Source organism: Epinephelus fuscoguttatus, linkage group LG22 (assembly GCF_011397635.1).
Source record: "Epinephelus fuscoguttatus linkage group LG22, E.fuscoguttatus.final_Chr_v1".
Taxonomy (NCBI): domain Eukaryota; kingdom Metazoa; phylum Chordata; class Actinopteri; order Perciformes; family Serranidae; genus Epinephelus; species Epinephelus fuscoguttatus.
In genome coordinates, this window is record NC_064773.1 from 32,583,297 (window position 1) to 32,601,153 (window position 17,857).

The window sequence follows — 17,857 nt, forward strand, 5'->3', positions numbered from 1 at the left end:
TGTGAAATAAGTGGAGGGCAGGGATAAGAGCTGAGAGGAGGGGGAGGAGGAAGACAAAGGGGGAGACCATAGTGCTAGTGGATAGAGGGGGTAAAAAAAAAATAAATAAAGGGAGATAAAGTTAAAGTGGGAGTGGGCTCAGCGTCAGTAAAGACAGACACTAATAGATTCTGGGAGAGGATGTGTCATTTTAACAGGACATTTTTATTAGAGTGGATGACACTATTACATGAAACACACCTCTGCCTCTTCTTAATCACTATGTCAAACAGCCCACATGAATTGATATTAGTCGTCTGTGTTTGGTTTGGTAATAAAGTTGTGCAAGCATCCTGGCAATAAGAGAAATAGACATTCAAGACCATTCCTGTAAAGTATTTCTTGTCCAACTCCAGCATTAACGGGCAAAGCTTCAGAAGTAATTCCTGATAAGATGCTGCAAGAAATTTTACTGGACAAAGCTTCCAAGGAGTCAACGAGGGCGCTTGATCCATTTCCTACAGTGCTGAGAAGGTTGGCAGGATGGCATCTTTAAAATCAGCCTTGAGTCATTTACTGTATAGGTGACTGAGTGACTAGTATGCTTATGTCATATATCACTGAAATGTGGCGTGCTCTATCAAAATCAGTTGAATGTCACAATGGCTCATTTCTAGATAAATGTGGATTTCACATCTTGATTTTGGGTCATTTTGGTGTTTTAAATAAATAAAGTCTTTGCTTTCACAATACAAAATTCTTATTGCCAAATTCAGACAATAACTACAATTTTGTAGCTTGTAATGACGATGATAACACGCTAGCAGCAACAATTGTTGGCCGCAATCTGATCCTACTTAGCGCCACTCTCTCTACATCGCTCTATGTCTCACTGAAATTATGAATAAAAGGCTTAAAGGTCCAGTGTGTAGGATTTAGGGGGATTTAATGGCAGAAGTGGTGTATAATAAGAATGTTGTCTTTGGTTTGTAATAACCTGAAAATAAGAATTGATATGTTTTTGTTTAGAATGAGCAGTTTATATCTACATAGGGAGCAGGTCCTCGTTGAGATTGCCATGTTGCGCCACCATGTCTCTACGTTATATTAACAAGGCCAGAACCAGGACAGTGGGTTTTGAGATAGTTCTAAATGGCTTAGCATTGCACAGCTTTAAATATTTGTCAGTGTGAGCATGCTTCACATTGTTAGCTTGTTTTGATTGTTCACATTTGAACATTCACATTTCCATTAATTTTACAGAAACCATGAGTGCGAAAGTATAGTTCATTGAGATTTACTGGTGTGGTAAATGAAAAGAGAAAACAAGAAAAGGTGAAGTAGTCCATTCTCCAACATTCTGTCTTATTTATATTCCTTTAGTCTGTCATAGCATAAAAGGGTCCACCGATCAAAACAATTAAATAGGTTTTTTTGATAAAATTATTCCAAGTTGTAAATATTGTCATGTGAAGTCCTTCCTTGCTGACTGTCTGCTAAATTTGTTTGTCAAACAGACAGCAGTTCTTCCGACGTAAACAATATTTTCTTGTCCTCCTGCACCATGTCGCTGGGTATGCTTATTTTCGTTACCTTGCTGGCTACAAAATAAAAGTGTCCCCAAGCTTTTCTGTGTATTTTTCACCCTGGGCCAGCCCCTCGAGTACAGCATGCACTCCTAGCTTGGAACACCAGTGGGTTTTGTGAAGTATCATTTGCAGCAGCTGTACTATAAACTTTAAAGTCCTTCTCAAAATCATGGCTTGTTGACAGTCATTAAGAATGTCCTCTTTCCAACAGTGTATAAAACTTGTGTTTTGGGGTCAATGCGAATATGATAGAGCCAAGTCACAAACGTGCGTGAATTCAAAGAATGTATGTAAATTCAAAAACTACATCAGTGTGCAGCTTTACGTGATTCTTTTTTTTTTCTTCAAAATGAATGTCAACTCTTCCTCAGAGCATTTGGATTTATTTCCAGAAACACACCATTCTCACACTTTTTGGTATTTTGTGCCAACACCTACGGTGTATTTGAATCCTGCTAATTGGTCCCAAATGGATGTAACAAATCATGCTCTCAATCTGCCCTGCAGCCCTGAATAAATGCTGCGAACAGCCCGAGCTTGTCAGGTACCTGAGCTCCATCCGCCTTGTGCAGCTCCCAGCACTGAACTCAGCAGTCTTAACATCCAAGGAAGTCAAACGGAGGCGAGGCTCACTGTCCCCATCCCCTTCCCCCGCACCTCGGCTCCACCTCCCCCCTGGTAAACACTGGCACCGCTGCTTGCCGACCTTGTCTAACCTGCACATTGAGGGAGATAAGCAGCCCTCAGGACAATACAGGGAGAGTTACTGCTCTTACGCGTTCAACATAATCTCCACTTGGCACTGTGCTGAAAGGTCAAGCGTAACTGTGGCCCCCCCTGGCTGGAGCAGGACGGGCCGCTGCGGAGGTCGGTGGGGGTTTCTGTAAGAGCTGCAGGTGGAAAGGAACCCCGGCTTGAAACAGAGATAATTCCAGCCCACCCCCCCACCCCCAAGCCCTGCATTTCCCCCCTTGTAATTGAGTTGACTTGTTTCCTAGAGGAGAACCTTGCCTGCACACAGCAGTGCTGCAGCTGAAGGGGGGTGTTGGCACTGAGGTTACGCTTGCTAAACTAGAGATGTTGCACTGTAGTCAGGATGCTAGCGCTGCAGCTGGCTAGGCCTGCTAGCCTACAGCTCAGTGCTAATGATGAGATTCTTGCTTTGATGCTTATGTAAACCCTTCTCCCTCCTCTGTCTCTTTGTGTGGTGCAGGTTTTGTGTGGGAGACAAGTTTTTCCTGAAGAACAACATGATCCTGTGCCAGACAGACTACGAGGAGGGGCTGATGAAGGAGGGTTACGCTCCCCAGGTCCGCTGACCCTCGTAGGCCTACGAGAAGGAAGAGGAGGAGGAAGAGGAGTGGGAGAAAGAGAGAGAGAGAGACTGATGGAGAGCTTGCAATCACACAACAAAAAGCACTATTGCCTCCTGTCCAGCTCCTGTCCCCCACATGTACATAACTAAGCAAGCTTCCCTGGGAGGGGAGGGGACACACTCTGCTGTACAGAATAGCCATAGAGACGCCAGTGTGGCAGGGAAAGGCCCTGGGAGCCTACAACAAACTACAAGTGTGAAAAAAATAGTTTGGCCATTTCTTTGTGTGTGACGGATGCTGCCTCTTTCCTCCTGGCCAACAATTACCGGCCTCAGAGCATTTTCTTACCAACAGCTGATCCCGGTTGTTGGAAAGCAAAAAAGCAAAAAAAAAAAAAAAATTAACCCACCCAAAAGCAGTCTTGTCTCATCTTACCTGACAAGGACAGACAACTTCTACTTGAATCTAAAACACTGAGGTATTGTCAATCAATGTAATTTTGAGATAAAGACCTTTTTACTGTACATCAGATTAAAAACACAGTGAATGTAAACTAAAGAGCGGCAAAAATAATGCTGATGACTAATTTGTTGGTGTGTATGTGTGCGCGCTCGCGTGTGTGTATGTGTGTGTGAGTGTGTGAGCATGTTGAGGAGTTGTTTGTCATGCAGTCTCGCAAGGCTTGGTCTGGTCCATATCGTCCTTTCAGAACCTTAAGAATCCAAAACTGATCACAAGAGTATCAACATGCTTTTAAATCACACAGCTGCATCAGCTCATGAGCATAAAATTAGAGTTTGCAAAATAATTTATGTGGTTCTCTGGATGGATAACAGCTCTCACACAATCACTACTAGGGCTGGTTATCAGTACCCATTACCTTTCAGGTATTGTCTGAAATTATCCAGTACTAGGTAGTATTGAAACTTCTCCAGTTAAACAAAACCTGCATTTTTGTACCTAGATCTAACAAAAAATGACTATTTGTATTGTGTTGCTCACAGCTGATTACCACAAGCATTCTTCAGTTTAATGCAACATGTCCCTAGCCGATTACTGCAGCAGCTACAACCCATGGAGTCTGTTATGTGGTGAAGTTGAGAGTGGTGTATCTGATGGAGTTGGCAGCTCAGCATGCCAAGATTCCACCAAAACCTCGGAAAGTATGGCTATACTAGACACCTTTGGTGTTTGGTGGCATTCAAGGGCACTGGTATCATAATTTTTTTTAACAATACCCAGCCCTATCACCACTATGCCATTAGAAGACAATTGACCCTTGAAGACAAGAGTCACATAGGCCTACTTTTCAGATAGTACCTGAGTGCAATTGGCCTTTTTTGCTCAAAGTAGGCAGCCTTTAAGTACATCAAAGCTGCACTGATTGGTATCTTTATATTAACAATGACTACTTCTAATGTGAAGGAGTCTCTCGTAGTGACAAACTCCAGAGAATCCTTACCTGACTTTCTAACTTTTTAGCCACTAGCCTGCTCAGTACCAAACAGCAGTCAAAGTTAGCGACCAGCTGGTGAAGTATAACATTTAGTGGCTAATTAGCCTGCTAATGAGTGGCTAATATTTTTCACAGCAGCTGGTGGAGACCGAAACAGAGCTAAAAGTAGAGTGAATATTGGACTTACTTTCAACAGGTGACCAGAAACATAACTCCAATGAGATGCTAATGCGCCATCTTGTATTAATGTGCGTTTTGGTGATCTGAACACAGATGGACAAGCCAGACATACTGCCTTCACACCAGCTGACCACTTTTGTTCACATTTCATTGCTGCCTAAGTAACTTACACTAAAAGGTCAAAAGCCCCCACTGCACAGTTATTAAGCCCACACTCTCGCTAGCTGCTCACTAGCGTGCTAGCTAGTCATATTAGTGGTTGTGTTAGTACAGCTGGAGATGTCATTGTCAGCAGAATTCAACATGTTTCTGACCACTGGTAAAAATGATGGATGGTCAACCAACACTTTGTCCAATTCGCTGGAAAATGGACAAGTTATAGAACCTTTGCACGCTGTCACAAAAACAACCTGCATTGATAACATAGTCATTGGACCCATGGTTGTATCTAGATGGTAACCCCAGATTGGAGATTATGATCCATGTTTCAAGTCATCACCCAACACCAGTGTTGGGTAAGGGTTTCTTTAAAAGTAATCAAAGTACGTTACTTTTTTTAAAAAAAGTAACGAGTTACTTTACTGCATTACTCTCTGAGTAAAGTAACTCAATTACTTTAAAAGTACTTCCAACGTTACTCTCTGAGAAAAGTAACTCAAGCACTTTTAAAGTACTTTTGAGTATTCTACATTTCCTATTGGGCAATGGACCACAGGACACTAAGCCTACATTTTTTTGTCTCCAAAATTAAAGTTATGGACCACTTGCCCTTCACTGAGATCCAGTTCTCCCATCACAGCCGTCACTTTGACCAGTAGAAACACAGAATGATCTGCTGCCGTAGACAACTGTATGACAACAACACCCCAGCGTTTTTAATATTTCCTCTAGGGATGTTACCACAGAGTAAAAGGGGGAAATGATGGTGTGAAACAGCAGAGGCACTTTGTCAACCTGCTGAATTAACGTTACTGTCATTAGCATCAAGCTAGCAAACAATGGTACATCCTCTCGGGCAGACATAAAGTAATAACATTAACAAATAGCAGCGGGGCTTTTACTCACCACAACTGCAGAGGCTCCCAGCTTCATTTGAAACAAACTACATTATAGACACTCCGTTATTTATTAATCCCTCTGTGTGTTTATACACTTACTTTTTATCCGCTCTGTTGTCTTTATAAAGTCAACATATCGCACCGTCATTTCAAGCTCAACACTTGTTTCAAATTAAAAGCCCCTTATAACCTCAGCTGAGAGAATCCCTCCATTTTCTAAATAGGCTTTTATTCTGAAACATTTGTCAGAACTTCGCTTTTAGGTGACTACAACAACATGTCGGCTGGCACATGAACAGACACAGTTCTGACTCAAATTATAGTGAAAGTAATAAAAATAGGACAAGAATAACCCGATGACATCACACGCTGTGAAAGACGACCAGGGATAATTGGTGAGTACCAGCGTGTAGCATGTACCAGGCATAATGCTGGTATAATAAAGTCCTGAGTCTGAAATGTGTCTGTCAGCAAGTCCTACTCCACCTATTTAGACTCCACCGTAGACAATGGCAGCATTTCTCCGACCACGTAGCGAGCCACAAGCTCCGTGGCTTCTTTCAGACTGATTGGTCTAATAACGGAGATAACGTTAAACCTAACGACAGCCGTTGTTGTTTCGGAGCTGAAGGACCTGCGTTCCAAAAGTAACGGAAGTAACTGATGTCTTGTTTGAAAACGTGTTAGGTTACTCGTTACTGCAAAAAGTAATCAAAGTACTCTAAGTACTCTCTAAGTTACTTTGTAACGCGTTATACCCAACTCTGCCCAACACTAAGTAAGCCACTAGAGGAAGCCAAAAAAATAACTTGTCATTAGGACTAAAATTTTTATTTCTTAAACTCCATTAATCTTTTTAATACTAATTTCATTGTTTGATTCAAATTTTTCTTTTTGTTAATTGCATTGTTTAGTTTGATCAAGTCTTCTAATTTACTAATTCCCCCCACCTTTTTGATTTGTACACCTCTCCCCATATCATCATCTATGTGGTAGTGTGCTAACATTGAGATGATACCCTGAGCCAGAGCCTTCCAGATGCCTTTTGGTATTTGCAGTTCCCCAACCTAACCCCCGACCCTAACCATCTAATCCTAACTTTGATCATTTTAATCCAAACCATTATCTTTCTCTAACCCAAACCAAATGCTTGTTGTACCTCAACCTAACCAGACCTGAACCAAAGCATTGTCACACCATAAAACAGCAAAACAAAAAAACGGCTCAAGAGAGTTTTGCAAATCAAGGGTTAGCATTTCAACTCGTGCAGGAGGCATTAGCATTTACACCACAGAATATAAGTGGTCAAATACATCCCAGACCACCTCATCAAGTGATTTGAGTGATTGGATCACAATGTGTCTTGGTGGCCATGTACGCTTGTATTTAGAACTGTCCACATGTGATCGGATCACCAAGATGCTATGTTTTCAGCTGGTTCTACTGCCCCCAAGTGTTAAAAAAGACAAAACAGTTAAAGCAGCTTTTAACGTTATGGACCAGACATTATGCCTGCAGATAAACAAATGCTTGTGTGAGACTATCGTTTCCTGAAATGCATTCCGTCAGAGCTACTTTCAGCAGTATTTGGGCAGCCCGGGTTTGAACTGTAACTCCAGGCTCTGTTCTTGGAAAAGAAGGCTGTGTATTTTTTGCCTGAGAAAGTCTTTCTATTTATTAAAAACTTGCTTTGTCACACTGGTCAAACTGAAATGTGGGGAAATGCTCATGGAGGCAGGTTGTTGTAGCGGTTGTAGGGGTGTAGGGATTGTTTGGGGGATGGTCGGGGTTGGTTACTTTTTGTACACTATTTATTTGATAAGCATTCAGTGCATCACCTGTTGTCCGAAATTTGGCATCGTTTGACACACTGATACCTGAGTCCAGTTGATGAATTCTCAATTGCTGTTTGGCTTACGGTGAGGGTGGCTGTGTGATTTTCAACACGGCTTTGGGTTCAGTTGCGCTCTGCAGCAGGTTGTCACCTTAAGGCCCCGTCATCACACTCACGGTGGCTCCCTGCGGCAGAGGAGTTATGTCCAATATTAAATATCAGCATCTGAGCGCGTGTAACAGCGCTTAGCACCATTTCTTAGCTGGAAAAAAAAAAACATTCTTAAATTTGTAAATTGTGGGTGTACATAAAAGAAATATTCATTTTTGCTTGCTATTGTACAATGATTTCTTTTTATGTGTCATCCAGCATGAGATGTTTATTTTTAGGACAACGCTTGTAAATACTGTAATTGTAATAATTTTAAGCACAAATGTAATACAGTTTTATTGTGTTACCAGTGAGTGTGGTGTCTTTTTTATCTCCCTCTTATGTTATTTCAGTAGCTGTCAGGCTGAGATTTATATCTGAGAAAAGTTTAGACTTTCATACTTTATATATCCATTTATAAGCCACTGTGTTTGCTGAAACAACTAAGGTTAAGTATCTAGCTCAAGGGCACAGCGTTAGATGCAAACCAGCCGCCAGAAAGAGCCTGTTCCCCGTCCATTACCCTAACCAGCAGAGCATGTTGCAGCCTATGATATATGATTGATCTAAAGTGCAATCATTTCCTCAGTTTGTTGTCTCCGCTGCTTGTAAAATGCCCTTTTCAGTTTTGTCCCGATGATAGGGAGCTCACAAAAAAACCTCAGAGTGTAGAGCCGTGGTTGCAGGGTTTAAATTCCCCATTCAAATGAGATTCATTTTTCAAATCCATCTTTTGTTCAGCTCTAAAAACACAATGGGCTTTCATCTTGTCAGAGGGAAAAGTGGGTTTTCTATTTTGGTACTGTCATGTGTCAAACATGGAACAAGAGAAAAACCAACGCTTCAATTATAATTTGCCGTCAGCAGCTTTCAAGAAGGGGCGCCAGCTATCTCCTCGTGGGTTGTTTCAACTAATTACCTGGATTTCAATTTAGAATCATCTGGAATGTCGAAGTAAAACATTTGGATTAAAGTTATTGCTCTAATTAGCGAGGTGCTTCTAAAGTGCCCTGTGAAGTTTGTCGACACTGATGCTTACATCACATTACAGAGCATAATATCCAGGCCAATTAAGCTAATTGAATTTCCTTATCCAGAGACACAAAGAAGGGAGAGAAACTCTTTGATTAGGCTCAAGCTGTTGGAAGTTCTTTAGTAGATGAAAACACTCGGAGTAGATGGAGATTACAGCCCAGTCAAATTAAAAGCAAGTGTGGCAACCATAGGGAGAATTCTCACTAATGGCAGACATGTGTCATGTGTTATTATGGCTCAGCTGCTCTGAAGTCAGATGTTAACCCCTGGATCCTGCTGCTGATAACGTGGCATCATTACCGCCGTGTTGTCTGGTGTCACAGGGATGATGCAACACAAAGCGATGGCTGGCTGCACCATTACAGCCTACTGTACGCAGATGAATGAAGGTGGTGTTTCTATGAATGTTCACAAGTCTTTTGTTGGCCAAAGAAGAGTCTACTGTAAAATATTATAACCATTTACCCATATGTGACAGATGTTGTCATAATCACTGAAACAACATTTTCATATACTGGGGTAAAACAGGGTCCAAGAGAAAAAACTGGTAAGGCTTGTGTCTTACATCTTGAACAAAAAATAAATAAATAAATAATAATGATAATGATAATAAGCTTAGTTTTATGTATTTGTTATTTGGGTGCTTTTGAATGCAACATTCTGGCACACCATGGAGTTAGGACAAAAGGTTTAGACTATCGGCATCTTTTTGTCAAGGCTACTTGGCCCCCTTAAATCTGTTTCAACAAAGGTTTAGTTCTCTTTGATGGCTTGCACAGGTTGGTGTACCCACTATACTGAATGGGAAATAATGGCTTTCTGGAAGCCAATTTGCATTTCCAAGTATAGCGAAGGCATGAGCCACCGTACACTCCCTATGATTGGCTAGTACTTGTTGCCTTCATTGGTTGGATTTTTTAGGTTTGGGCACAAGGAATTAGATAGATTAGGGTAAGAATGTCAGGGTATACTGATCAGAGGCAGAGTAATTCATGCTCAACGTTAGATACATAGCCACAGACGAAGTGTTCGTACTCTGTGTTCGTTTCATCCGTAATTGTTCACTTTTTCTGAAAGCTTACATATGGGGTGACATGGAGGAGTACCAGTGGAGATCAGTGTAGCATAATTTAAGAGAGATACAACTGTAGGAGGCCACAAAGAAATTAAAATGATGGTGGAATGTAACTGGTTGGTAATATAGTGCAAAGAATTCTTTGCCCATGTCGGCAGCAGTGGGGGCGGCAGTAGCTCAGTCCATAGGGACTTGGGTTGGGAACCGGAAGGTCGCCTGTTCGAGTCCCCATCCGGACCAAAATATGGAGCGTGGACTGGTGGCTGGAGAGGTGCCAATTCACCTCCTGGGCACTGCCGAGGTGCCCTTGAGCAAGGCACCAAACCCCCCAACCGCTCGGGGTGCCTCACCAAGGGCAGCCCCCTCACTCTGACATCTCTCCAATTTATGAATGTATAGGTCCTGTTTGTGCATGTGTGTGTCTTTCGGACCTGTGTGTAACTGACAAGCAAGAGTGAAAACATTGAATTTCCCCTCAGGGGGATTAATAAAGGAAATAAACTTAAACTTAAACATGTAAGATTATATGGCCTCACACACCACTACCGTCTACAACGCTGCCTCTGTTTGAAGGTACAATATTATGACCTCCACCATCTCCTCGTTTGTTGTTGTGTGAAGCTTTTGACTCCGCCCTCTACTGCCATCTGTTGGCTGTATCTGGGCCATCAGAAACAGCTGTATGTATTTATGTATGTAAAGGGAGTATAAATGAGCGTTTAGTCAGAATAAGGCGGGCCATTCCTTTGCTATCCTAGGCAATGCAAATTCACTTACTTTCAGGCAGGAAAACTCAAAACACAGAAATGACAAACCCAAATTAAATGACCATCTGTATATGGCATTGAGTAGCCACACATGGTAGCTTGCTACCATGTATTTTGTTACTGTAATTGCATAAGATTTGTAATTGCATTTATTATGCAGAAATAAAATACATGCTCAAGAAGAAACTTAAAATATAAAAGGACAATAATAATTAGGATACATTAAAAACATGGACTGAAAGGTGCATTGTAAATATAAGAAACCATCAGTCAGTCAGTCAGTCAGTCAGTCAACCATCAGTTATTTTCTTAAAAATAAACTTTAAAGGTAAGCTTATCCAAATGACTTAAGTTTTGAGATATTCAACTCTGAATTTTGTCCAAAGTACTCACAGCATTGAAAAATTGAAAATTAACATTGAAATATCAGTGTCGGTTGTAACTGGCATAAATTTCTCCTTCTGATTCCTGTAAGTCAACATAGACCATGTTGTCCCAACCTGAGTGGCTGAAAAATGAAGCCAATGCAGAAGTACCAAAGCGTGTACTTCCTCTAATGGCCACTTGAGGCTGGCTACAAGAGTGAGTCAATCACCATAGAACCCCTCCTTAAAATGCCCAACTTTACAGCAGAAATAAACATGTTTACAGCCTGGTACAAAAAAAAACCCTTTTAGCCTGCGAAGCTAGTTTCAACTCATTCTCGTCCCAGGTTGTCATATACTGACAAACTGTCATGCCCTTGGGCATCGTTGAAATAGGTATATTTGCTAGGAAAAGTGATGTCAATAAATTATGAGTGATGGTAGGTACATAATGTAAAATTACATTGAAGCTACAGTGACTTTGGGTTTAAAACTGCACATGAACTGTGGTCCCCTTGTTTGGGTTTGTTTGACCCTTCCGCTTCCCCTTCCACCCACAGATTTCCTCACTTTTTATATTAGGTCAGTTGCTCTTAGCGTCAAGTATTGCCACGGAAGGGTTTATATTGGAGTTTGCTAAAAGCCTGTACATCCAAAGGCATCCAAATTGTTGCACGTCTAAAAATAAATACGACCTCACGTTGTGTCACTTGTGTTTGCAAACTGAGTTCAAAACTTTCATGTCATTAAACTTTAGGAGCAGGTTTGATTTTTTTGCATCCATCACAAGCCTTTAGAGAGCTGTTTGACCAAGAATCAGAAAATGTGTGGTGGCACACAGCCGCGACAAAACAGAAGAACAGGCTGCAGAGAATCATTTCATAGCTCAGGTAGCTCACTTTCAACAGGTCAGATTCAGGTGGATGATGAAGAAGACAAGGAGGATGTGGACCGCACACAGAATGTGGAGGACAGCTCCGTGACAACATTGTTTCAGTTATGTAACCATGCCGCAACCCAAGATTCACAGAGTATAGTAGTAGCTGTAGGTGTCACTATTTCAGTGTTGTCAGTCCATGTTAATATTAACATTTTGGAAAAGTCTTGAGCATTTGGTTGTAATAAAAATACCCTCCAAGAAGTAGGATAATTCAGTTTTTCCGGTAAGTATATTTTGTTTTTATCCTGTTTTTCGCTACCAAAAATTAGCAATAGCATTAGTATGAACAGTTAACCATAGCTGTAACTGCACCATGCTAACCAAGCCAGGAGTTAGTGCAAGGGTTACTGCCACCTCCTCTCAAAATATGGTCACTCATGTCAAAATGCCAATCTTGAGGACACAAACCAATGGGTGACATCATGGTGGTCATTTTTACTTTATATAACCACATCACTATTTCAATAGATAGTAAAGTGAGCCACAAAGAATATTTCTTTAGTCGATATGTAACTGGCTTGAGAAAGTTTCTTGTGTCTAAGCTAAAGTCTGCCTCCTCTGGCTCCCTCGCGTCTGTCTGAAATTTGGAGTAGTCCTTCATATAAATACTCAGCTTTACCAAAGGGAAGGCTAGACTGCAAGACTGTTTTATTTAAGAGTCTTTATTACAATATCAGCCGCTCACAGCTCACTGGGGCTTTCAGTGAGATGTGCACTCCCCTCCCTCCACCCAAAAAGAGGCTAAAAAAAACACATCAAAGTAGAAGAAACCCTGATAAAAGTAAAGAAAATGAAAAAGCAACAACTCGGCCATGTCCCTGTCAACAGTGAGCTGACAAAGCACAAAGAAAAACAGAGACCCCGAACTCTCCCACATTAGGTTCGCAGTCATTAAGAGCATTTAGAAAAAGCATTAGCTGCCAGGCTGCGTATCGTTAGCGTCTTCATCCCTGTGTTACAGCTGACCCTGGATTTAGCGCTGGGTGTGCAGTTAGCCCTGCTCTCCTTTGCCAAACGGCTCCAGGGGCAAAAATAATGATCTTTACAGACATGCCAATGCTATCTGGACCAGATAACGCTGCTTTAATGACTCCTTATCCTTTGGCCCTTTCAAGGAGATGGGTGCCCTGGCAAATATATTCCCGTTGTTGGGTCATTAGCTCTTTATTGCAGGGATAATGGACTTATGTATTTTGGGTCTGATCTGAGTGTACTTCCCAACTGAGCACAACCCTCTAAAAGATTAGTCAGCCCTCAGTAACAATGCAGAACACTAAGGTCACCATTACTGATTCACCAATCAGAAGCCGGTAAAAACAAATTATGACATTTGCTCTATAAAAAGAAGACAAACATCAAATGAATATATAATTGTCTGGGTAATGATTGTTTGCACCAAAGTCAAGGCTCTCTGAAGTTGTTTTTAAGAACTGTCTCACTCTAATTATGTAGATGTTCCATCTCTGCTTGTAAACTGTGTTGACCCACTGTGACACTGTCAGGGGTCACGCAAAGCCATTTAGGGGCCTTTTTCAGATTTTGAATCATCTCAAACACCACTGCAGTCACAGTAGGGGGCGGGAACAGGGAGTGAGGAGCAGTAAGCTAATCCAGCACAATTTTCTTTAATTTTATAAGCAATACTTTGAGATAACAGCTGTGGTGTTAGGAATACATCTGCTGCTACACCTCAGTCATGGCTGTCAAAGCAGCTGTTTTGACTTTGACAGTTGATGGAAAGCAGCTGCATTGACATCCCTTACTGAGATATAGAAATATTCTATGCTTAATTTTAATATGGATATTTATGGTTCCCAAAGAATTTGTCTGACTATATCTGGCAATCCTTTGAAATGTCCTGATGAGCACTTGACGAGGTCCAAGCAGCCCATCCTAATTTCCAGAATGTCAAATACCAACACATTATCATGCCCCTTGGCATGTGATATCAACATTAAAGGCACCCCTTAGCATCTTTATGAGACACACCAGACTATAGCTCCAATGTAAAGCCATTCGAGACAATACTTGATGTAGAGAGTAACCAACGTAGTTTAAAGAGCAAGACAGCACCCCAACCTGCCTCCTTACAAGTGCTTGGGACTGCTTCCTTGTATACTGTCATCAGCACATTGGCCCAGCCCTTCAGAATACATAGGATATGTGCAAATTTGGGTGTATTGCTTGTCGGACGAAACCATATGAGAAATTGTGAGAACAGCCTGTGTGTTAAACTACGTGGCGGCAGCATGGATTTAGGCAACAAAACTGCTCTGCGAGATCTAAAAAAAGATCATTTTTTTGTTTAAAATAACTATGTTTCTTAGGTATGGGAAGTAAGTACACTGTGAAGTGACGCAAGTATATCACATAATGTGATATAACCATGTAAGGGATGAAAGAACATTGACTCATGACTCTTAGTTTCACATAGGACACAAGCAGTGGTCTCCTTGGTGAAAGTCCTGTTTGTTTCTTGCTTTTTATACTACCAATGGGATCTTATCCTCTGCCAATTGTGTGATATCGTTAAACCAGGTAATTCATGAGTCCAATGCTACAAAAGATTTTGTGTGACTTTACATTGGCATTATTTCTTTGGATGTCATTTTAACATATTACATGCCACCACCAGGTAATAAGGTGTTAAGAGGTCATTTCACGTATCTGTGAGACCAGGTTGAATAAACAGACACCAGTCTGAGATTTGGCTGATGCTTTACAAATAGCAAAATCAGTATGTTGTTAGGAGCCACAACAAAACTGTGACGGCTAGTATTGTTTTCACAATGTGAGTGGGTGTATTTGTGTGTCATCATGGTAAAACCTGGTCTAGGTGAGAGTAATTGTATTGGGAACTACCACAGAAGCCATTTTGAGTATTTTTTTCATGTGTTTGTTTTTTTGTCTGTCTGTAGACAGATTTTTTTCAACAAAATAGCATCACAGCTGTGCGTCAGTCACTGGTGAAAAAAAACATCCTTTCATGTCAGCATGGTTGCTGTCTAAGGGCGCTCGACAGCACCAAGGGGGGAAACACGATGGGCAACAACAAAAGTTAAGGTGCTGGAAGTCTGAGTAGGGTGGGTAAGAGGGGTGGTGGATAGGTCCAGCAACCACCAACTTTCACCTGGGAGGCCAGTGTTCACTTCCCGTAAGATTGTAAAGCCAACCCTTTTATTTTTTCCTAAACCAAACCACGGACTTTTGTTGACTAAACATAACCACATATCCATAACGAACACACCCAAGGTAGCTTGCATGTCATATCTCGACATGGAAAGTCCATAACTAAATGTAGATATGTGACGAGGTTTTGGAGTGAGAATGTGTTGGTAGTTAAGCTCTGAGGCTGCGTTCATAGATGGTTGTGGTAAAGCAAGGGGGCTGCAAGTGGTGGAGAAGGAAGGAAGAAGAAAGAAGGGCAGGGGCCATTGCCCTCCATCTTCATTCCCCTGGCCCACATTCATTTTAAGTCATGGATTGCAGCTGAAGTGATCCCATCACAAGATGGTCTCTAGTTTACTTTGACAAACACATATGTGTATATTTTGTGTATTATGTTGTCTCTTCAGTAAAAGAAGTGGCATTTGATGCAAAGGCACAAGCTAACCTACCTGATTATTGACATTCTAGATAGCAGAAGATGTTTATGTCCCTGAGACACACATTAGCACCCCATTGATTGTGTAGTTGCATCTCAAACACATGTTCCAGCACTAATCTGACCCAGTCAACTGATCGTCTATTCAGAGAACACATTAGGTGAGTTATCATCACTGAGGAATCTGCCTGTCATTAGCCACAGTGCAGTCAGGATGCGTAGCAACAGGCTAATGGTCAGTGAGATGCAGGATTCTGCAGGCAGTCAGCTTCCTGGCTCTCAGAAATCTTTCTTTTGATGTCGCAGGGTAACCTCTACCAGATGCCCATTTAGGCCTTAGTCTTCAAGCTCAACCATGCAAGGAAAATTACTGCAATTCGCCTCTCATAGACACACACACACACACACACACACACACACACACATACACACATACACACCACAGCTGACCAACAGGAGCTATGCACTGCAATGTTATTTTAAGTGTTTTAGTGATAAAAGTGGGCCTCTAGTAGTGCTAAGAGAAATATTAATGTTTTTCTCAGATGGCAGTGCTGATGTCAATACTGTTGTATCTCAAACACCGAGAACTCGTTTGTTTGTTCAGATATGATTTATGTTGAATCAAAAGAAACAGCCGAAGCCGTAGTGTGTTTACTGATCCAGCCGCAAATCAAACATCCAATCTGGTCATGCTGCTTCGGGAGGAGGGTGGGGGGTCGGCTTCTCTCTTTCTCCCAGTTAGTAACAGAGATCTGTGGATTTCTGTTTGTTTGTTGCCCTGGTTTCTCCTACTGCCAGTGTCATGGCAATCAAGGCTGGATGCACCCAGAACAGGGGGAAACGGTGCCACCCTCCCCATCCTCCATTGCCGGCGTGCCGACCCTGTGTGTTTACGATGCGCTGTTTCCATATGACCTAATCTCAAACAAATTGGAAAGATGATTGTCATCTGCAGGGGGGCAGGAGCTGCATTATTCTCAACAATAACCTTCAGAAAACCTTTCAGGAGGAAAAAAGAAAAAAAAATCAAGAAGTGGATTATTCAAAAGGCAATTTTCTCTCAGTTTCCAACCCACCCAGCTCGTTTGGTGGAGAAGCGTTGTGCGATGAAACGTCTTATTTTGTTGTGTGAAATGGCGGAGGAGACTCAAAGGCACTGCTCTCTCTCTCTCTCCCCCTCCTCTCTCTCTGGAGGATGAGTGTAATCAAACAGGGCAGATGGGGGATCTGAGGAGAACTGTGTGTATCAGCGATAAACAGAGGTGCAGTTTTAGAAAATACAGAAAGCAATAGGCCTCCTACCTGCACACCACACACACTCACAAACTTTCAGTTAAATGTACAAGCAGCCAATGGAACTCAAAAGGTGTGTGTGCAAGACACGATATATGGTCAAAAGTATGTGGACACTCCTGTGTACTCTCAGCCTGGTTCTGTTTTAAGCTTGGACCCTTTGTTTTAATGAAGGGAAATCTTAATGCTTTTAGCATAAAATTACATTTCAGACAATAATTTGCTCCCATCTGTTTCCCCATCCATAAAGCCAGCTCCACTGTGGAAGAACTTTGCTGGCATGCACAGAGCCCCGACCTCTTGTCTGGAATGAACCAAAATGCCAAATGCAAGTGAAGACTCATCATGCAACTGTAGGGGAAATACCTTTTTGAGAATGTTTGCACTCATAATAAAGTTTGGGGCACCACCCTCCTAATGAGGGAAGTAGCTGATCAAATTAATAATTCCGTAAACCAATTGTTAATTTGTCAGTACGCTTATCAATAATGAATCAATGTCAATATCTGGGTTATGAATTCTCCATACAGTGATCTTAATTCAGGCTCAAAAGAAATATCCACAGACAATGACTTGGCGATAAATGAAAATTTATTTAAGATAAATAGGTAACAACTGAATAAATGAATGAGGATAATATGAAATAACACAAAATCAACAGTATGTATAAATGGATTAAACAAGAAGTAACACTCCTGTGAGTTAATTTGGCAATCGTGAGAGTATGTTAAGAAAAACTGGGAATGCAGAGATGCGCAAAATATTTATCTAAGGAATCCTAAATTAAGATTAAGATAATTAAAGCTCCTATTTGACATCAGCTCTTACGATGGATTTCCACTGGATGCGTGTCCGTTGCGGAATGGCAGTGCTGGTTATCCGCTGCATACTCCGCCGTCCGTCAATACCCACCGGCTGCGTTTGCTGTGCGGTGCGGTGCAGCTCCGCCGGAAGACATCTCGGTGCACTGCCATGATTAATATCTCCTCGTCCATGGTGTTCACAGGGTGAAATGATGAAAACCTCTGACCTGTTGACTTCAGGCCTGCCTCTGCCCATTATGACGTTTTCAAGGTGTAGTGCAGGGAAATATGATCCGCCGTGAACACTGTGTATTTTATTTTGAAAATTAACGGATGTTTTATCGTGTTTCTGTGCACGACTTCCTGCCCGCGCGATCTGCTCTGTGCTGAATTGCTGCATTGTGCTCCGG

General features: G+C 41.7%; 2 protein-coding genes across 6 annotated transcripts in view; one reads left to right on the forward strand and one right to left on the reverse strand.

Annotated features, from left to right (window-relative positions):
* lmo3 (LIM domain only 3) overlaps window positions 1-5,385 on the forward strand; it is a 70,120-nt gene extending 64,735 nt beyond the window's left edge. For all 4 annotated transcript variants that reach the window (XM_049567141.1, XM_049567142.1, XM_049567140.1 and 1 more), the window contains exon 4: window positions 2,782-5,385. In XM_049567141.1, coding sequence (XP_049423098.1) covers window positions 2,782-2,887 — 106 coding nt within the window. In that variant the 3' untranslated portion in view covers window positions 2,888-5,385. The remainder of the gene's footprint in view (window positions 1-2,781) is intronic.
* Window positions 1-7,164, reverse strand: part of arhgef39 (Rho guanine nucleotide exchange factor (GEF) 39) — a 360,851-nt gene extending 353,687 nt beyond the window's left edge. For both annotated transcript variants that reach the window (XM_049567106.1, XM_049567102.1), the window contains exon 1: window positions 5,586-7,164. The gene's annotated coding sequence lies outside the window, so the exon portion shown is untranslated. The remainder of the gene's footprint in view (window positions 1-5,585) is intronic.
* Window positions 7,165-17,857: the final 10,693 nt, after the last annotated feature.